Genomic DNA, 22,377 nt, shown 5'->3' with positions numbered 1-22,377 from the left:
AGTTTTTGTTCCATTTAGAATGTCTAGGTGGTGAGAGCCTGTATGCTGGCACACCATGTAAAATGTAGTTCTTATTATGGGTTATATTCAAAAACTCCTTCGAAAACCACAATTTTATTGGATACTTGTCTCACAATGTGTGGGTCCCTAACACTATAGCAGCTAAGACATCCAAGTTCAAATCCCAACTCTACTAATTACTACTGTCTGACTTTGAACCAAATCATAACCTCTGTAGACCTTAGTCTCCTCACCATTAAATGGGTGATAATTATACCTCTCATGGGAGTGTCATGGGAACTCTATGTTTTCATTTATCTAAACCAATTAGCGGGTATCAATAACTTTTGGCTGTTATTTTATCAAGACTTGGGTAGACTATAAATTTTTTCTGAATAAGCAAACAATGTTATATAAAAGAATATAAGGTTATCGCATTAGGCAGAACCAAAAAATTAGATAGTTTTTCCATCTACAAAATGATGGAAAATAAGAAATCAGCATCTTATTCCCACAAATACAAATTCAAGGGCCATGTCACTGTTCTTAGTTTTGCTATTTACAAACAGCATCATCTCTCAAAATATGAAGGACAAAGAAGATAATATTAAGTAAACAATTAGTCTTTCTTTGTCAGTGTATTAGATCTTTAATTGCCCATTATATTTTTGTCTTTAATGAAAGACTTTAATTTCACAGTGGTATACATTAAGTAAAAGGAGCACTGTCTCTAGAATCTTTCCTTGATTTAAAAATATCAGAAGTGATACAGATAATACTATTATGGACTAGTAAGAGCTAAAAGTTTATAGCTTTTATCTGTTTTGATAAAACACTTGTAAAGCATACCTTCTACTAAAGAGGATTGTTTTTGGAAATTACAGAAACATTTGTTGCCTTTTTAAAAAAATGTACTGAGTAAACTTCAAGTCCATCTTCTAGACGTTGAGGCTTCTAAATAGCCTTTCAGATCATTCAACTTGTATGTCGAAATTTTTTGTATTCCATTATAAGCTGAGGGAACATGAAAATGTTTAACAACCTGAGTGGCAAAGCATCCAACCATCCCAGGGCACAAAGGCTAGAAACAATTGTGTAGCCATTTTGAGGTAGTAGTTGATAGGTCCAGATAACCAGCAACAGGGTCCCACTTCCAGAACAGGACCAAAATTGAGTGGAAACATAATTAGACAACATACTTTTAATTTAATGATGGCACTGTCGTATATAGGTATTTGTATTTAATGCAATACTTTCTTTTAAATCCTACAGTAAACCATGATCCCTCAAATATCCTCAACCAACCTGTGGAGATAAGTAATAAGGCATATCATATCTAGTGATTCTCACAGCAGAGGACCAAATTCAGTTTTTGAATACATACATACTAATACTTCATACATATGGATGTGTTTGTGTACGTATGTGTATATAATTTTAGCCCTGTTGACGCGCAAGAAATATAGAAGTTACGGTATGATCAGTATCGAAGCTTCTCCTAAGTTATGCAAACAGAACTCCAGTTTTTTGCAGGCAGACAGATCCTAAGCTAAACAGAATCCAAAAAGTCATGAAAACCTTTTATAAAGTGACCTTGAGTTGGAGAAATACAATTTTCCACAACCTGGAAAATTATGGGTTGCCAAGTATTCCTAAGGAGGAGAGGCGGGAGGATTGAATCAATTGAGCGACCCATAGAATGCTAAATTCATTGCATAGATTATCTCATTGCATGCTCAAAAACTTCATGTCTTTGGTATGATCGCTCTCACTTTACAAATGAAGAAACTAAAGAACAAAGAAGATTTAAGCCCACATCTGTCTGATTCTCCCCTTTCAGGTTTTATTAGTAGCTACTAGCAGAAAATTAAAAGTTTTAAAAGGAAACTATATTATAAAGTGAAAATTGATTATATGTGTGTATTATTAGCTTCAGCCCTCATCTCCTTTCAAGAGATCCAGAAATCTTTGGATTTTGATTCAGATTCTAATAATAATTCCACACATCTGAGATTATTCTGCTTTCAAGTGTACTTCCACTAAATATTTTAAGTATGCATAATTAACTCACAAAAAACTTTAATTCTATAAAAATCCTTTGTCTGTTTGCTGGTTATCTCCATTTCTTTGCAAATCAAAAGAGCTTCATAGGTCCATCAACTTTCCTGCTGAGACCGTGAAGTTTCTTTTGCCCAGACATGTTTGTATTTATCTATTTCTGCCCCAAATCCTGTTCCCTTTCTTACAAGCACTGCCTGAAATCTTAAGTCATACAGTATAATTAATTATGAAAGTCCAGAGTATGTTTAGGTTGGAGAATAGGACTTCAAGCCTACCTCTTCAGATTTTACCTTCTTTACATTTATAGAACACTTCACAGGTACTGAGAAAAATCTAGGCAGGGCAGGTTGCTTCTACATATTTCGGAAGGCAGATAAATGAAGAGGTCAAATGCCTTGTCAGAATCCATTTAGCTATGAAGAGGACTAGAACTGAGGTCTTCTGCATTCAAGGGCTTAGATTTTTTTCATTGGTCACCTTAAGGATTAATTGGGGTTTTTTTTTCTTAAACACTTTGGAGGTAAACAAACACTTAAAATCAGAATAATTCAATAATATAATCAAGTTGAATAAACTGAAATGATTTGACAGACAAGGTATGCTTCATCATCAGTTGCTTGATGTATATAGTTAATCTTGCCACATTTACAGTGGCTCCCAACATTTTCCCAGCAAGGCAAGTGAACTATTGGTCACAGTATTGTCAACAGTAAATGTCAAAAAAAAAAAAAAAAAGACTGCGAGGGAAATGTACCATCAATAAACGAAATTCAAGAACTAACTTCTCTTTGACACTCATGACATCTTACAGTATCAATGTCATAACAGCGTGGCTTACAACCATCTAAAAAGTCACTAATATTTTGAATGCATGCTATCGTTCATCAAAATTTTCAATATAAATATTTTATCTTTCTTTCCTCTTACAAGATACAAACGTTGAGAGCACAGAGCCTGTATGTTCTCAGCAACTTCTTCATCATCCACAGTCCTGTAACATACGGATTAGAAGTCACATCTGCACAGTAAATACTTGGCAGAATAAACAGCTAATAGATTTGAGAGCTCCCACGTTATTGTTAGGAGAGGGTTTTCAGGACGTGCGCCTGGTCTTACCTTCTGGAAAAGACTCTCCATGGCGGTTCCATAAATACTTTATGAACCAACATAAAGTAATATGCTAATGCTGGACTAGTTACCCAGGGAACAGGTGCACCCCCTGATGTGTCTCATCTCTGGTGTACCTTTGATGTAGGATCAGTTAAGCCACTCTGAATTGTTCTTTTATTTATTTATTTATTTTGCTTCCCTCCCCTCTTAGATTCACCTGCACCTAAAATGGTGAGCGAGAGTCATCATGAGGCGCTGGCCGCCCCGCCAGTCACTACTGTTGCAACCGTTCTCCCCCATAATGCCACAGAGCCAGCCAGTCCTGGGGAAGGAAAGGAAGATGCCTTTTCCAAGCTGAAGGAGAAGTTTATGAATGAGCTGCATAAAATTCCATGTGAGTACTACTACATATGGTCGGCTGGTAGGGTCAAAAGAAATGCGTGAAAATGGCCTTACCCACTAGGGGAGAAAAGGCAGAATTTCTCTTGACATACTATAAACATACATTTGATTTTTTAAATTATTGGCATGGTAGCATTCCAATAAGAAGATGGAATATTGGAAATGGAATTTTTTAAATCTTTAAGTACACTTGATACCTCAAAGCCCTGTTTATTAAAAAAATTGTATCTTGTGTTTAATGCAGGTAGGTATTTTTTTTCAATGGCTGTTTTTCTCTAGAATATTCATGTTAATGGATTGTGCCGTATGTTTTAAATTTATATTTATGAAATTATTCCATTGTAAAAATTATTCCTAAGCAATAGCTAAAATGTACCTTCCTGATATCACAAGCATGGTTTCCTTTCATTTATTAATATTTCAAAGTTTCTGCACAGTTTTTCTTTGTCCTCCTCAGGAAAACAACCACCTGTACCTAAGTACATGTGTATGAGGGCAGCTCTAGTTCTACCAGCGGCGTTTAAATCTGAAACCATAGGTTGGTCTGTTTATTCAGATTTGAACACTTCTGATGAACTAGAGAGTTTTTCAGATGCAGGAAAAATACGTTTTGGGCCTCACAAGGCTTATATTCTAGTGAAAAAAGTAACAAATCAGTAAAGATGCAAATATATACAGTAAGTCATGCAGTAAGAAATGATATAAGAGAAACTAAAGACAATGAAGTCAGAGAGAAAGACAAACCGTAAGAGACTCCGAATCATAGCAAACAAACTGAGGGTTGCTGGGGGGGGAGGGGGGTTGGTGTAGAGGTGGGTGGGGTCAATGCGTGATGGACATTAAGGAGGGCACATGATGTAATGAGCATCGGGTGTTATAGAAATCTGATGAATCACAGACCTCTACCTCTGTAACTAATAATCTACTATATGTTAATTAATTGAAGTTAAATAAAAATAATTTTTAAAGAAAAACTAAAGAGGAGTAAGTGGAATATAGAAGGGCATAGAGGGAAAAACATTATTTTTTAGGATGATCAGGGCTGGTTTCTTTTGTAAGGAACCCTGAAGGGAATGGAGGAGGAAGTTTTAAATTCCAAAATTTTAATTTTAATTTTAATTTTAATTTTAATTTTAATTCTGGGAATTCCAGACAAAGCCCCTTCAGCAAAAATCTGTTTGGAACAGCAAGGAGCCCAGGGAGCTTTAGTAGAATGAATGAGGTGAAGGATGGCAGAAGGTGAATTCGGACTTGTAACATAGGCCCCATCATGTGAGGCCGTGGGCATTAGTCTAAGAACTTGGATTTTACTATGAGTGAAACAAAATTGCTTTGTAGAGTTTTGAGCAAGGGTGTCCCATGATCTGACTCAGGTTTTTTTTTAACGATCACTCTAGCAACCGTGTTGAAAATGGGCTCTAGAAAGTCAAGGGCAGAAGATAAAGCAGAATGTTGCAGTCATCCAGATGAGAGATTTATCAATTTATAAGAAAATTATTCTGTAAGGACATTGAGAAAGCAAGAGAAAAAAATATATACAGAATCAATTTCTTGTCTGTTAGTGACTAATAATTTGTTGATCGGTTTACTTTTAACAAATTCAAGTTCATCTGAGAGACACTCAGTATAGTGGCCAGTAATTATCATTCTCAGCAGGAAGATCCATAATCTAGAGGAGGTAGAGATGGACCAATAGATGGAGCCCTAGGATGGGAAATCCAAGTTCTCTTTCCTGCTCTGCTACAGGGTTGATGGAGGATCCCGGTGCTACTGACAAAACTTTGAGATTGTAATTACAAGGCACAAACCAAAATGCATATGTCATGCGGGCAAACTCTCACTTGAATATTTTATCAGCATGATTGCTTTATGAGAAATGAGCTAGCAGAGAAAGAAGTGAAGAACATCAAATAAAATGCATATTCTGCTTGATCTGCAAAACCACCTCCTCTAGAAGAATAAACCCCATGAGAGACATGGCACTGGTACTAACTATGGGACTGAATGTTCTGCATGCCTCCACATAACTCATTCTCTCTTCTCCTTTAGGCTTTGTGCAAATGTCATTCTCTTAGTTAAGGACTTCCCCAACCGTGCTGCTTAAAATGATAACTCATTCATCCCACCCCAGCTTTGCCGGAAGTTCCCGTCCTCACCCTTGCTCTATTTCTCACCGTATAATTTTGCATCGCACTGCAGATGGTGTTCCTTATTGTTTTTAAATTGCTCTGGATCCCTCCGAAATAATGTAAGCTCTCTGAGAACAAGGACTTGGGTCTGTTCTTTGCACAGTTATATCCCAGGTAGTGCCTGGCACATATGAGGCCTCCATGTCTACTTCCTGAATGAATGCATGACTGAATGTCTATTTAACTTACATCCTGAACCACCCTCTTGAACTTTGAGGCCTGAAGATGCTGAAAAATTAAAGCATATTAAGAATCTTTAATTTTTAACATTAAGAATCATTTCAGAGCTTGACTGTGTCATTCACACTGAAAAAAGCAAATTGTTTCCATCCTTGCAGTGATACCTCCATGTTTTACCCTTTCCCACTTAGAGACAGCCATCATATGCATTATATTTCCTCCAGTTTAGCAGCAAGAAAACAGCCAGCTGGGAAATAAAAACTAGGAAATGCTCCCTTAGTTCCTTTCTTTCCTTGGCTAATTTCATTTCTTCCCAAGGCACTGTTCCATTCCCTTGTCCCATTCTTCCATAGTGGCCCTGAGACCAAGTGTCTCATCTATTCCTCCATGGAGGTTTGCTTTTGATCAGCAACCTAAAGTAATAGAATGTCAGAGGATCTGGGCAACACCTATAAAAATACCATATTTCTTGATCTCTCCTTGACTTAATAGAATGAAACAAGTGCACTAACCAAATCTTAAAACAGTACACTAAATTAGAGTTAGAAAAACTTACCATAAACACAGCCATATAGTTTTATTAAAAATGAGTAATGGCGTATTTTACTCTTTCGTTTTAATCCACCACAATTTTTACTGTCTGTGTAATTGAAATTTCTAATGGGATTTATGCGCCAGGAGCAACACTAAGCACAAATAAAACACATCCTGCGAATCAAATTCCTTTAGGAGCCTATGTTATATAAAGGTTATCACTTTTGACTTGGCATAATACAGTGTGACGCTAATGACAGGTAACAAATTAGAATATTAATTGATTTCAGTCTCTGAACTAAATCTTGGCTATCTGGCAGATGTGGGTTTTTTTTGCAAAATTGATAGCAAACAGCTTTAGTCTGTCACTTGAAATTCCCACTTGTGAGAAGAGAGGTGTCACAATGGCAAGGAGTAGGCATGTCATTAGTTGGGTAATCTGCACGGTCCAGCAAGGAACATATTCAAACCAAATTGCCTGATGATATCATCCGTAACACCATGGGGCTTAAAAAAGGGAAGAAAAGGAAATGGTAAATGCTGAGCATTTTTATCTTTCAATTCATTCAGCACACCGTTATCTAAATGAAGCAGACAAGGTTTTTCCGAACGTTTCTTTATTTTGCAACTTTGATTTTAATATGACTAGGGCCATAGTTGGTTTGTAAAGCGTGAACTCATGTCATCCAAAGAGCTGTGATTAAGGTTTTGATATTCATGAGCTTCTTCAAGTAGAGTATCCCTTTCCTTGAGCACAGCAGAAAACCAAAGAGCCAGAACCTGTCTCTTAGTCCGGAGTAAGAGTGGACTAAGGGTAATTGTATAATTCATGCAGGAATGCCATTCGATAGTTTAACAGAGGGATTAAAAACACAAGCTCTGGATGCAGACTACATGGGTTCAAATCTAAGCTCTACCGTGTACCAGCTCTGTTCAACTTTCTGTGTATCAGTTTCTTCCTGTATAAAATAGGGACAAAGATGGTATCTCCACCACAGGGTTGTTGGGTAAAGGGAGCAGGGCATTTAAAGGGCTTCACAGAGTATCTGGCACAGAGTAAGCATTCTACAAATATTAGTTAGTATTAAACTCAAGCTGTCACTTTAACAAATCTATTTCCAATTTAGAAAAGCCATCTACGCAGGTCAGACAGAAACCTGAATTATGAAAATACCAAAAACTATGCAGCCTACTATATGCACATTGAATTCTCTAAACCCATTCCAATGATGTCTGATCTAGCAAAGGTGAATTCCCTCATGGTGTTTCCTTCCCCCATTATCACCTCCAATTTTCCTTTTTCTTTTTTAAATAACTTCTATAATTTCACTTTCTTGCTCCTTCATTCCTTTTGGCCCATGCACATGCTCAAGGTTCTCCTATCTGAAAGTGCCTAGCAAAAATTCAACACACAGTAAGTGCTCAGGAAATGTTCCATTTTCTTCTTTCCTGCACTAAACTTTTCTTCTCCTTACTTTACCCCTCTGTCAAGCTACCTTTATATCTTCTTCCTTCATATCTACACCAAAATTTATTGAAAAACATAACCTTGACCCAGATATCTCTTTCTTCAACTCCCATGAACAACTCAACTCCTTCCATTCTAATTTCCATTCTGCATGCGCCATTGACGTTGTTTTCACTGGAATCACCAGCTACTTCTTGATGTTATGAAGGTTATGATCCACCTTCACTCAGTCACATATTTCTGTATTATTATCGCTATTAGCCACCATCATCTGAAACTCTTGATTTCCAGGACTCTGCTTTTTCTCCTCTTCCTTTTCTGTCCATCCCTACACTCTTTCATTGGCCGGTCCTCCTCTTTCATTGTCTTTTCTCCCCTTAAGAGGCAGAGGATCCAGGATTACATTTTTAACCCTGGTCCATTTTTTTGTTAGTTCGTTTGTTTTTCCAACATGTTCTCTCTGGGTGATCTCATTCACCTGGTCTTTCAAATAAGAACTCTCACTATCGATCTTGTCTCCCTGATCTAGTTCACCTTCACTCCTGTTCCTGCAACTCATTTCAGTACTGTTAACTGTGCTCATGAAAAACCTCTCCAACCCAGCCAACATTCACATTCCAGTGTTTTCTCTAATGCTCTTCTCTCTTCCTGGACTCCCTTCCGCCATTAACACAGACACATTTTTTATCCTCCAAGAACCAGTTCAGATGTTATCACTTGGAATTGAAGTTTCCTCATTTCCCAAGGCGAATTACTTGAGTCTTCCTCCTTCCAAAGCCCTTCATGAAAATCTTTACCTTGGTTATTCGGTTTTGTCTGGGGCCTCTATTCCTCATGAAAATGTAAATTCCTCAGAGACAAGAACCATTCCTTCCACATACTTATATTTACCATACTTTGAAAGTGCCTGACCCCATGCCAGAAACTGTATAGATAGTTTCCCGTTGCAAACACTATTATACCAAACATTATACCTAATGCTCTTTGTGCCATGCTTGGAGAAACTGATCTAGGCAGTCATGGTTTTCACACCATTTTAGCCAAGGATCCCTTTGTTTGAATGAAATATTATAGAAGCCTCAATTTCTAATGTCAATAAAGCAAATCTAGCTGCTGTGGTGAGTTCAAAGTGTCTTCCTTACCCACCGCCCCCCAAGATTCTCTCCCATGGGCAGCAACAAAGACCCCTGGCTGAGGGGAACTCTGAAAGCCATGACTTGGAAAACTAACAGGGAAAGCCGTGTCAGCCTTCCCAGCAACACCAGTGAAACTCAACACCCAGTAGTGATAGATAGGTGGTTAAATATGGCATAAGCCTATCGGTGATGCAAAATGCAGTCCAATCAGTCATCTTCCCTCATCTGACTGCCAAACGGATAGAAGGTCATTGCTGCGGGTCCTGTCACTGCTTTCTGTTAATGTCATGAATGTAACGTTAATGTCAGAAGACCATTTCAAGATCAAATGAAGAGAATCCTTAGGAACAGACAGGAATCCGTGGCATGTGAATAGCAGTAATTACTGTAGTGATCGCCAGCTTGGCGACCCTCATTTTACACATGAGAAAGCTCAGGCTCAGTCAGGTAAGTGATTTGTTCAAAGCAGCTACACATGGAGCAAGCTGTAGGTACGGGAGCGTCAGGAAAAATCTCGAAATTTATAAATTTGCACAAACAGACTATCACCAAGGCTGCAAATCAACTCCACCATTCCTTATCACCACTAAGACTAAAACTATTAGGGTCTCGTGTGCCTATACGAGATGTTTGCCTTTTGATAGGTTTTAAAGGACTGAATATTTGGAACACAAATTTAATACTAATTCAGAGTTTCTCATTGGATTTAAAGTAGATACTTGTTCACTTCATGCTTCTGCATTTCTTTTCTTGCACTCAGTGCCAAGTTAATAACTCACTACTACGTAAGGACTAACCTTAGATTTTGTTTCATCGTATCAATGAACTCTGTGTATGACTCAGCTTCTGTGATCATCTGTTGACTCAGTTCTTCCTCAGGCTTCAGAAAAACAGTGGCCAAAATATTAAGTGTTATTATTCATTGTTAGCTTCTAGTCAATTGAAATAGCTCTACGAAAAAAAGTTACAATACTGACGAGTGTTATTTTCAGAGCAAAGTAAGTCCTTTGTAATACTGAGTGACTTCATCAATGCAACGCTAAAGGAATTGATTTGGGACAAGGACACTTAGAGATAAAAGGGTTGCAATTCATCACAGCACAATGTAGTAATTTGTGCTTATAGTCAAACATTTTTCATGAAATCTTAATTTATTTCATCATCTTTTTAAGTCTAATTCTGGTTCAAAACATAGAAAATACCTGCGTGTATATGTGAATAGAGACAGAGAAATATTTAAGAGCTACCATTAGTAAAAACGTAATCATTTAGTGTGAAGTCTGTTTGGTTTTTAGTAGAGTTGGCATTGTCTCTGGCTAGATATTCTGATACTCATTGGGCCGTTTTAGTGTGCTTAAAAATGGGGAAGAGGGGACACCTGGGTGGCTTAGTGGGTTAAAGCCTCTGCCTTCAGCTCAGGTCATGATCCCAGGGTCCTGGGGTGGAGCCCGCATCAGGCTCTCTGCTCAGCGGGAAGCCCGCTTTCCTTCCTCGCTCTCTGCCTGCTTCTCTGCCTACTTGTGATCTCTGTCTGTCAAATAAATAAATAAAAATCTTTAAAAAAAAAAATGGGGAAGAGGAATGGCAACTGGCATTTAAAGATCATGGGCTTAGGAGCCTACAAATCTTGTAATGTGTGAGACAGTTTCACACAATGAAAAATATTCCCACATTCCACACGATTTTCAAAATTTCCGTAAGACATGCATTTAGAAGAAAACTGTTTATAATTGTCTAAACTATTTGACATAAAAACATGGCTATACTGTATTTCTGCATGGTTCTAATATAAACTGAACATTCTAGCTTTTAGTGTAATGTTCACCCAAACTCTGACTTCATTTTCCTCCTAATTTTTAAAAATCTTGATTGTCTTCTCTAACTCCAAAATCCCTTCTTGCAGGTGCAAGCACTTGATTATTTCATTGTCTTCTAGTGTCGTTACACCTGAAGATTTTTATACTGAAATGTAAATTATTTCATTTACACTGTTTTATTTTCCCTTTTTATTATACTTACCACATTTTCTTGATTTGTAAAAATTATATACATAGACATGTTGTATTATTTATACTTGGAGAGTAAAAGGAATATTATAAACTATTTGTTGTAAATTGGGACATTGTGTGTAATATGGATTTTTAAAGAACAAGTCTGCAAAATGATTCTATCAACAGCCTATTTTTGATGTGGAAACATTAAAAGAATATGCTACTGATATTTCAGGAAAGTTGTTTAAATGTGTCCTTGAACTGTGTTTCCCTCTTGGAAGCCTATTATGCAGAAAATTCCCCCAAGAAGTTCATGTCTTTCAACTGAACTAGTGTTGAGGGATTTTACAAATTTCCAAAGCACTGGTAACACAGAGTAACGGTGAGCACATAAAGCCACCAAGTGAATTAAGATCTCAGTTAAGTTTCTCAACCTCATTTAGCTATATTCCATTAGCATTTCAAAAACATTAAGTAAATACACCTAAGGACAAAGAAGGGGAGTGGATATTTTGGCCACACATTAAAAATAGCTCAGGAATTACCTTGCTGAAATGCTTTACAAATATATGTTAAAATAGCTTTAAATGTCTACCCCTTGCCACATAGCATTTGCATGTCAAAATACAGGTTGCATTTTCACAAGAGGAAGCCTGATTGCAAATGCAAATCTATTAAGAAAACAGCAGAGAAAGAGAAGCTGGGAGACCATGGCTTTCTCCTTTACTCTGAATGACTCCGTAGATCTTTTATGGCATGATGGACAGGTTTGTGCCAGTTTCTATTAAATCGGACAAAGAATTTAGAAGCAGAAACCAGCAGGAAAATATATGATGTACTATTATATTTTTAACACTTGACTTTATTTTTTTGTTCTGATTTTCATGGAGGAGAAAACTATAATAAAGGATTTAAACTTGGTATCTTCAGATCCCACATGCCTCCCCAGCCTGCCTTTTAAGTGAATTTAGAGAAGTTTGAAATAAAAATTAAGATGCTATTTGTCCATTTAAAGCTTTCCCCACCAAACACTTTGAATGAAACTGCTGTCCTGACAGAATTTCAAATCCACTTAAACCTTTTTTTTCTTTTTCGAGCTCTTTGTACACACAGAAGTTAAAAAGAAAAGCTGGGTGAGGGGTGTGTCAGTGGTAGACTATAAATAATAGAAATATAGTTGCCTTAGTATATATAGAATTTACTGAAAGTAATGTGGACCTGTCCATTGAAACTTAGAAAAGATCCAGGATCTCTGTGTAGTAAACCTTAACTGACGGAGTTATATTGCTCATTGCCTTGAAAGTAAATTTTATAATAATTTCCTTTTCAGAAGGATTTGGATCCAATTCTATAAAATCAGTAAACCATTACGGTGATTAGAAACATTGTTATAACCCTGTAAATATTACTCCCTAATTTCTTTAGTACACTCCGGAACCCCTCTAGTGTTAATACCTGGTCCAGGATACTACGCAAATCACTCAGAGACTCTGACCCAGTGTTAGTAACTAATCCAAGTTGGGACAGCATTGCTTGCTGTGATTCAAGGCCAGAGTATAAGTTCTGGAGTTAGTCTGTCTGGGTTCAAAATTGTGGTTCTGCATTACTACTATATGACCTTGGGCAAATCATTTTACCTTTAAGTAAAATAAGGATAATAATGATTCTCCTCTAGCTCCAAAGATCCTAGATATTCATATTCTCAAGTAAAGGACTTCCACTCATACATACAGAAGGAAGATGTGGCTGCCGGCTGCAGGGAGTTGCGGGGATGGGTGAAATTGGGAGGCAGGGAGTCAAAAGGTACAAACTTCCAGTTATAAGATAAGTAAGTCCTAGAGCTACAACACAGAGCAGTGACTATAGTCAATACTGTATTGTATACTCATGAGTTGCTAAGAAAGTAGACCTTAAAAGCTTTCATCACAAGGAAAACAATTTTAACTATGTTACAATTGTAACTATGTAACTATATAACTATGTGTAGGGACAGATATTAACCAGACTTCATGATGGTCATCATTTTGCTACACAAATACCAAGTCATTATATCATACACCTGATACTAATGTTCTATGTCAATTATACCTCCATTTAGAAAAGAAGAAAGAAGGATGGGAGGGAGGGACTTCCAAAGGGATCTTACTGGAAAGGAGCAACAGCCATCATCAGAGGCAAAATGGACCATTACCCTGGATTAAGGATAGGTTACCTGCAATAGCCTTTTGTTTTGCCCTCAGCCACACGGCACTACACACTCACCTTTTCTCTTCCACCCTCTCTTTTTATTTTTCTCTTTTGTTCCTCAATCTTTCTTTAACTTTGTCATTTCCTGTTTTGTTTTCTATCCCTTTTGCCTGGGCTGAATAAAAACGTTCCCTGTTGGCCTGGAGGCAGCCCAGTCCCATTCAGTGCTAAGATACAAGCAGCTGCCATGTTGGTCCTCAGGGTAAATGGTTCTCTCCAGAAGCATTTTTATTCAAGTGGAGATCTGGGTTTTAGCTTCGTCTTTTAGTTTTAAAGATAATATGTTGTATTGGCATGCCCAAGAAACAGGACAGACTCTTTTCTTACGACTATTGCTCCACAACACAACCCAGTTCCTTGGCAACACAACCCAGTTTCTTGGGCTTTTGTGAAGAGTTGAAAGACAACTTCAAGTGTTGTGTTTCAGCACCTTTTCCAGAAATGGTTACTTTTGTAAGGTTTGCTTGGGTAAATTTCTGTCTCACCTTATCAGCTACACAAAACACTGCAGTTTAGTTTCTCAGCTACTCTTGGTGCCAACAATGCCACAAGAATGAAGATATTTTGAAGTGGTGCCTCGAAATGGCCTTGTCCACCATCTTCTGCCCACACTAACTAGAACAGTGCCCTGTCACCTCCCCTTTCAACAGCTGTTGGCATCCATCTACCTTTCAACTCCATATTTGCTACTGGGACTCTAATGCAATTTACCTGGCTGCCTTCCAGGCCTAATCAGTAGAGATCTGTTTTCGCTGTTTTACAGTAAGTCGGCTTCAGCTCTCACAGTGTCAATCTGTTTTTTCTACAGTGGTTGTGTTATTAACATCTTGCCAGTGATACAGGAGAGTTCCAATTGCTCTGTATCCTGGAAGTTTCTACCCTTTCGCCAGTATGTCCCCACTTTGTCTATCTGGCAAGGGTTTTCTTAAAAGGACACCCAAACACATTAACTATAAAGAAAAAGGTAGTAAAATCAACTTCTTCCAAAATAAAGATTTTTTGCTTTCTGAAATGTACCATTAGTAAAAAGGCAAGTCACAAACTGGAGACAATATCCATAATAAATATATTTAATAAAGAAGATGCTTCCAAAATATGTTTGGAAAAGAAAAAACCTCTTACAAACCAATACAAAAATGAGCAAAAGATTTGAACACAAATAATGAAAGAAGATACATCTGACTGATAAATTCATGTAAAGATGTTCAACATTTTTAGTCATTAGGGAAATGGAAATTAAAACAACAATGAATTCCATTTTTGAAGTGCGAAATCCATACATCTGTAGATGCTATTTGCAATTGAAATTACATATATCAAACTAAACTCACTTTTGCCCTCCAAAAAACAGATACATAAATATATATATTCTTCTATCTTGAAACTCAGAACTCGAACATCACCTTTGACATTTGCCACATTTTCCCCATTGTTCAACTTTTTATCAAGTCCTATTAACTCATTCTCTGTCCCCTCTTTCCTTCCCATGCCCACTGCCACTGCTCTATTTGGGTCCTTATCCATATCATAGTCCTTGGAGTCTCCTATGAGTTCATTCCACAATTTTCCACTCTTCTGCCAATCTGATCACATATAAGCTTTTGAGATGCTTCTTCCAAAATGCCTGCTCTGAACACCCAAGTCTCTTACTCAGGTACCTTATCCCCTTTGCTGACTTTTGAACTCCCTCACTGTCATCCAAGACCCTCTCTGTAGTACAGCCCCAACCTACCTTCCTAGCCTTCTTTCAGCTTCTCTTAATTGAATTAGTCACTGTTCCACACTTACAACCCTACATTCTCTGCCCTTATGCCTTGGTCCATGGTGTTCCCACATTTGAAATGCCATTACTCCCATCTCTGCATATCCAAGCCTCCATATCCTAAAGAATGAAGGCTCAATCCTTTACAGGAATGCTGTAAACACTAAATAATACTAAACACCCGTATTATTCCTTTAATATGCTTATCTTCTACCATGTAATATAGTATTATGCTCATATCTTATATTCCTTCCTGGACTTTAAGTTCATTGAAGATAGCCTCCTAGTCCCACCCATTCTTTCCTTCTCTAGACTAGATACGACATGCCCTACAGAGAGCAGGCCATCAACTAATGCAGACGGCATGGACGAATGGCTGGTGGTCACATACCACACAGTTTAAGTTACCATTCTTATAATCTAATCAGAGAGAAAAGATAGGCATGGAAATGGTAATGATGTAAGACGTGACGCATGCTGCAACCTCAGGGACGTTGTAGAGTCGTCATCAAAAACAAGACTGGAAAAGTCATTTGGAATTCATTTGGAGAGGGCCATCAATATCAGGCTAAGGAGTTTAGACTTTATTTAATAGTTAAGGGGGATCCAGGAACGATTCAAGATATTTAAACAAGGAAGTAACACAATTACAGTTTCGTTTAAGCAACATCAATCTGGCGGCAGCATGTGGGTAGGATAGATTGCAAGGGGAGGGCTGGAAGGAGGGAAGAGGCAGAAAGGAAGTAATTGAAGGAACACTGCAGATAAAGAAAGCCTTAGCTGCTGTGAAAATAAAGGCACAGATTTGCTAGGCACTGCAAGTGAATGTGAGGGTGTCCAGGCAAAGAAAGTAAGGAATAGTTCCAGAGAAGCTGGGTACTCTGGGAGGGTCACACCCTTTAGGGAACAGGAATGCCAAAGGTGGGGGGGGGGGGATCAGCATTGGAAATGGAAATGGTCTGGGTGTTGACCGCACAGAAATTTAGGTTGTGAAAGTGGGTAATGGCTGTTATTAAGAAAGTCTCATAGGGTGGAAAAGAGAAAGTGAAAAAATGATTAAAATATAAAATTCATGGCTGAGTAGGGAAACCAATGAAGAAATAAAAGTGCGTAAAGTAGAAATACAGTGTCAGAGAAGTGAAGGAAAAAGTTTCTGAGAAACAGTAGCCAATTGGATTAAAAACTTACTAAACCTACTCCTTGAAGTTTGGGAGAAACAAAATGACTAAAGCATGCAGTCTGCCCTGGTGTTATTTTCAGTCCAGAGAGGGACTAGGAGCAGATAGCACTATCATCATCGCCACCAGAAATCGCTGAGTAATTAGTACAGACCCCTCATCAATATATTACAGTTTGACCAATTATTCCTCAGAACAACCCTACTGGGTATATAGTTATGATCCCAATTTTATGAGAGGATAAAGAATCTCAAAGATGTTAAGCAAAACATACTTTAGCCCAGGGCATAATGAAGTAGTACAGGTAAGCCAGACACAAAGGAGGGAGAAAGATTATGGGAATAAAAGAGAAGGAGTTAAAAAAAAAGAAGTGGCCTTTCAATTGTGCCTTAAACCAGAGGAGGTGATTTGCATAACCAAGAAAGTGACAGAAAGGCATTCCATACTGAACCACAGGAGTTGTTCAATACCAGTTGTGAGTACCATCACAGTTTTATGGTTAGCAGTTTAGTTGGTATAATTGGGTTATAGGATACACTGAATGATGAGATTGGAAGAGAAAGCATGCGACCCCACTTAATGCTTTCCTCTGTAAACCATAAGGCTTTATGAGATACATCAGAATTTACTCTGTAAACCTTAAGACTTCATGAGATTTCAGGAACAGAGTTTTTTTTTTGTTTTTTGTTTTGTTTTGTTTTGTTTTTGAGCATGAGAAAGAAAAATTTGAGATTTAAGCAACCAGACATGGCAAAAGCCACATATAGATCATGGAAGATTATGCCTGAGAAATGGCCAGTGGATTTAGACCTTTTTGTTGACCTTGGAAAGCCTTGTTTCATTAGGGAGACAGAATCAGAAACCAGCTTGCAGGGTGTGAGGTGACGAGCTAAGAAGCAAGAAAGTGAAGTGAGAAAGTGAAAGCAATGAGTGTGATCTCTTCTCTCCTGCAAGGACAAACAGAATGATAGCCCATGCACTTGACAGAACAAAGATTAATTGGGTAAGTGTTAAGACAGTGACTAGAATGAAGAGAAAACAAAATACACTGTCATTACCATAGGCAGAGCTAACTCTTTCCTGGCTTCTTTTAAAACACCACCATGTACCTACACCCCTAGTATTATCACTAATCCCTCATAGTTTTTGTAACAGAAGTTACTTGGGAACCTGTAGATGATAGTCCAGGGACAGCTAGAATGTTAGACACTATAATACACTCAAACAACTAATGTACTTTGGGGCTCCCGGGTGATGCAGTCAGTTAAGCATCTGACTCCTGGTTTTGGCTCAGGTCATGATCTCAAGAGTCCGGAGACAGAGTCCCTTCCTCCCCCACCCCCATAAGGTTCCCTGCTGAGTGTAGAGGTTGCTGGAGACTCTCTCCCTTTCTCCCTCTGCCACTCAGTCTCTTTCTCTCCCTCTCTCTCTCAAATAAATAAATACCTTTTTTAAAAATGACTAGTGAACTTTGACTATAAAATGCTTCTGAGACCGTATGCCAATATATTTGGACTATTTTTCCTGCTTCCTTGATCAGAGGCTCTCTTGGACTTCCCTTCCCATAGGGTCTCATACTTATGGCACTTGCCAATTTTATTCTTTTGTTAGAGCTGTTTGTCTCATTCCTCCAGATTAGTCTAAATTCTTTGGGGGGCAGAGATGGACATTCTCATATATACAGTTCCTATAGAGTAGACAGTAAATAATTACTTACTAAATTTGAGACTATGCTTTACTATTATAAATATATACCAAAAAAAAAAAAAAAAAAAAGGTTTGTAGGGAGAAATGTTAGTTTTCCAATGTTGCATAAAAGGTTACAACATAATACAACATAGTAACTTAAAATAATACACATTTATTTCCCAATTTATGTGGATCAGGAATCCAGGCATAGTTTTACCGGGACATTTGCTCAGGGTCTCATAAGACTGCAGTCAACAAGTCAGTTAGAGGACTTAGGACCCTCTTCCAAAGTTCTTCAGATTTTGAGGAGAAATTCAGTTCCTAGCCATCGTAGGATTGAGACCCTCACTTCCTGGAGGTGCCCTTTTCAAAGGCAAGTTTATAGCATGTTTGTTTCCTGAAAGTTAGCAGAACATCTCTCTCTCATCTCAGAAAGGATTCAGGTCCCTCTTGAAGGGGGTTCACCTGATTAAGTCTGATCCACCCAGAATGATCTTCCTTTTGATTCAAAATTAACTGATCTAGAACCTTAAATACATCCCTACACCTTGGTCATACAAGGTAACCTAATATGTTGCAGGTCTCACCCACACGCAAGGAGAAGATTACAAAAGGTAGTGTATACCAGCAGCGGGGAGGGGAGGGGAGGGAGAGGTCTTGGGAACCATCTCAGTATTCTACTTACCAAAGATCTGGAAAGGCAAAGAACAAAACAATCTTTACTTCATGAGAAGTCACTGGAGATTTTCTTTTCCCTAACGTCAGTTGGTACTATGTACATTTAGACAGATAGATAGATCGATAGATTTATTTATTTATTTTTATAAAATTAAGTGGATTTGACCTGGAAAGCATCACACTTATTCTCATTCTGTTCTTCATTTTGGTGGCATTTCATTCTAACCACTAACATAGTCTATTTCTGCAGCGTTCACAGTAGCAAGGTTACAATGGTGAGATGTTACGGTGCAGGTTCTTTGGTATCTGAGCAATGTGACAGAGTGTGAAAGCTGAAAGAGTTTGCTATTCATACCTCCCTGTCTAGCAAATCCTTCAAAGGTTCTGTTTTGGTAATGGTAACTAGCTCATTTCAACAGGTTTCAGAGTATCTATGAAAACACCACTGGATCCCGAGTTGGAGAGGCTGTTCCAATTCTAAACTTTTGCTTTAAGAAATTGACTAAATACGGTTTCTGTTTTTAGTATGAACCCAGATGTAGGAGTTGAAATTATGAGCTACTGTGAGCTACTATGAACTATACTCAATATGATTATTAGAAAGTGTAAGTTTGACATATTCATGTTTTAAAAATAATTATGTGTTATAAGCTTCTGACACTCTCCTTTAGAAGAAATACACATATGAACAAAAATATGGAGAATATTCTTTTAAAAAAAAAAAGGAAGAATTTTTCTGTATCAGTAAAGCCCTCCGAAAGGCTTAAGGTTTAGATTCTTAGCATATCTCACATTCCAAAAGCTGTTTCAAACACACCGCAGATGAAACTCTCTGCATTTCTGAAACTGACATCTTTCTGGGTAAAATGAGTTTTCAAAAATACTCAGAATCTTATTATAAAAAGATTTATTATTTTTAAAATCCCAGTAATGAAAACTGTTTTAGCCATGAACTACTGAGAAGAAAAACTCCTGTTTACTGATTGTGAAAACCAGTTTAGTCCTAAACCACAACAATGTTGGCTAAACAGTTGAGGTTTATACACTGATACCCAGTGGCCATCTCAATTACATGCATCACATTTCCACAAGGAGTTTGGTTTCTTCCTAGCACTGATTATAAAAGAATGGTAAGAAAATTCTATGAGAAAAGACTTCAGAAAAAATTCTTTGTTTAATGAGGACTTTTTCCACATTGACAACTTTTTTAGTATTTTTTTAAAGAAGAGAAGAAAATAAGTAGAAAATAAAGGGTGTTGGTAGAAAAAAATACATATCCAGATTAAGAAATTAGAAATATATTTTTCAGTGCAGAAGTATATAGTAGTATTGTGGACTGAACTATATGCCACAAAAAGATATTTTCAAGTCCTAACTCCAAATACCCATGAATGTGACTTTTTTGGAAAGATCTTTACAGATCTAATCAAGTTAAGATGATACGCTGGAGTAGAGTAGCTCTTAACCATCTGTGACTCATGGCCTTAAAAGAAGAGACACGGAGACAGAGACACACAGGGAAAAAGCCAGGTGGCAATGAAAGCAGAGACTGGAATGATGTTGTCTACAAGGCAAGAAACAACCAAGACTGCCCTCACACCAGAAACTAAAAGAAAGATACAGAACAGATTCTTTCCCACAACCTTAAGAGAGAGCCTGGCCCTGCCAACACCTTGATTTTGGAACAACTTCTTGCCAGAGAAGAGTAACTGCCTATTATTTTAAGCCACCCAGTCTATGATAATTGGTTTCAGTAGCTCTAGGACATTAATGCAATGGCCAAGTTACATGAGAATTGATGTAGGAAAGACGTTAGGGTTCCAAGCCAATGACCAAGAAAGAATTCTTGAGACACATTAGGTGCAAAAAGGGTGGTTTAATTAAAGCACGGGGACAGACCCATGGGCAGAAAGAGCTGCACCGGGATCATGAGGTGTGGCCCATTATACACTTTCAAGTTGGGAAGAGGTTAGAGACAGTATATGTCTCTAAGTAAATTTGGAAGCAAGGTCTCCAGGACCTCGAGGGGGTTACCTATTGTTGGGAAATGGTCATTTCTTACCATCTCATAAAACCTGAGTCATGAGACCCTTCAGATGTATATCAGTGGGCCATATGCTTGGGGGATGATTGCCAACATGGATCTTGAGGGGGTAGAGGTAAAGGAAGTTTTTTATATGTTAAAGTAGACTTATAGGATCCTGGGGGTCAGGCTAAGATTCCCTTTTGCCCTTAGCAAAGTATTAACATCGAGGCATTTGCATTCCTAGAGGAAAGTCACTCTGCCTGTTTCCAGGATTTGTCAATAGGCTGTAGGTATTAAGGAAATGTAACAATTTCTCTTCTGCCTTTGTTTCCCACATCAAGAATCACCTGGGTTTCTGTGAATGACAGATCATTTTCCATCTCTGCCTACATCATTCCCAATCACCTCTCTTCCAGGAAAGAGTGTCACTTGACAAGAAGAAAGGTCCTAAGAAGCTAAGGAAGCCAGACTTCATCCACTTCATCTTCCTTCAGGCCATTTAGGTGTCCTTTCAATCAGGTGTAGAAGTTAAGACTTTGACCAGATGCACTTTTGCCCAGAGGGACTTCGCCCAGTGCTGAGCTTACTGGATGCTGCTTTATGCCCTGCGGCTGCAGAGAATACTGTAATACAGACTGTATGCAAGGTAGCTTTATGCACTATCCTGATAGCTACCACTTACTGAGTACATACCCAGGAACCCACAGGTGCCGTACATTACCTAACTTACTCCTTACGACAAACCTAGGAGGTTGATCCTAATATTACTCCCAGTTTTATGGATGATGAACTGAAGGTTAAGGAGAGTTCGTCACCAAGGCCATTCAACTACTAAGCAGCAGCAGAGGATTCCGGCTGAAGCCCGGGGGTCCCAAACCCATCTAGGCTCTCAACTCTCTTACAAGATGCCCTCTCCTCCCAAAACATTCATAGTAAGACTGTGTGTTGTATTTAATACTTATCTTGTATACAACGGTGCTATAGACTGAATGTTAGTGTTTGCTCGCAAGTCCTATGCTGAAACCTAATCCCAAGGGGATAGTATTTGGAGGCGGGGCCTTTGGAAGGTGATTAAGTCCAGAAGGTAGAGCCCTCATGAATGAGATTAGTGCCCTGATAGAAGAGGCCCCAGAGGGGCCCCATGCCCTTTTTTGCCATGTGAGGACATGGCAAAAAGACAGCCATCTTTGAACCAGGAAGTAGGTTCTCACTGAACACCACGTCTACCAGTGTCTTCCTGTTGCCTCCAGAACTATGAAAACATACTTCTCTTGTTTTAAGTCCCCCAGTCTGTGTCATTTTTGTTATAACAACCTAAATGGACTAAGACAGGACATTTGACACTTTTCTCCTCGAATTGTCTCTCCAGAATTTGAAGAGAACAATTTTCCCATTTCTCCATTTCTCCATGACGTGTTTTTCTCTAGTGTGTTAAAGAGAATTTCTTAAATTACTCAAGTATCACCACATGCTTTCTCACATGTCAGTATCAAGCAAAACATCAGGCAGAGGGCATTTTTTTCACATTGATACAACTTTGTTGGTAAATTAAGATAAGAATACTTGTTAGATCCTTCTTCTGTTTCTATTTAAAATATTCTAAAATGAAATCAATGCAACAGGAATGAATTTGAGACCCTTACCCAGGAGCAAGGATGCTAAAATTATAGATGTACTACAGAAAATTTCATCCCTTTTCCCGGTTTCTAAACTCCAGGATCACAAG

General features: G+C 38.1%; 1 protein-coding gene across 2 annotated transcripts in view; it reads left to right on the top strand.

The window, feature by feature from the left end:
* Positions 1–3,390: 3,390 nt before the first annotated feature.
* SYT1 (synaptotagmin 1) overlaps positions 3,391–22,377 on the top strand; it is a gene marked incomplete at both ends in the record, with an annotated part of 201,993 nt that continues 183,006 nt past the window's right edge. Inside the window, one exon of one of the 2 annotated variants that reach the window (XM_080810141.1) lies at positions 3,391–3,565. In XM_080810141.1, the coding sequence (XP_080666267.1) occupies positions 3,400–3,565 (166 nt within the window). The remainder of the gene's footprint in view (positions 3,566–22,377) is intronic. The other variant, XM_080810140.1, reaches the window with a different exon arrangement.

The sequence above is a fragment of the Martes martes genome (genome assembly GCF_963455335.1).
Source record: "Martes martes genome assembly, chromosome: 8".
In the NCBI taxonomy this organism is placed as follows: Eukaryota; Metazoa; Chordata; class Mammalia; order Carnivora; family Mustelidae; genus Martes; species Martes martes.
The sequence above is the reverse complement of the archived record's forward strand: the minus strand, read 5'-3'. Positions and strand labels throughout refer to the sequence as shown.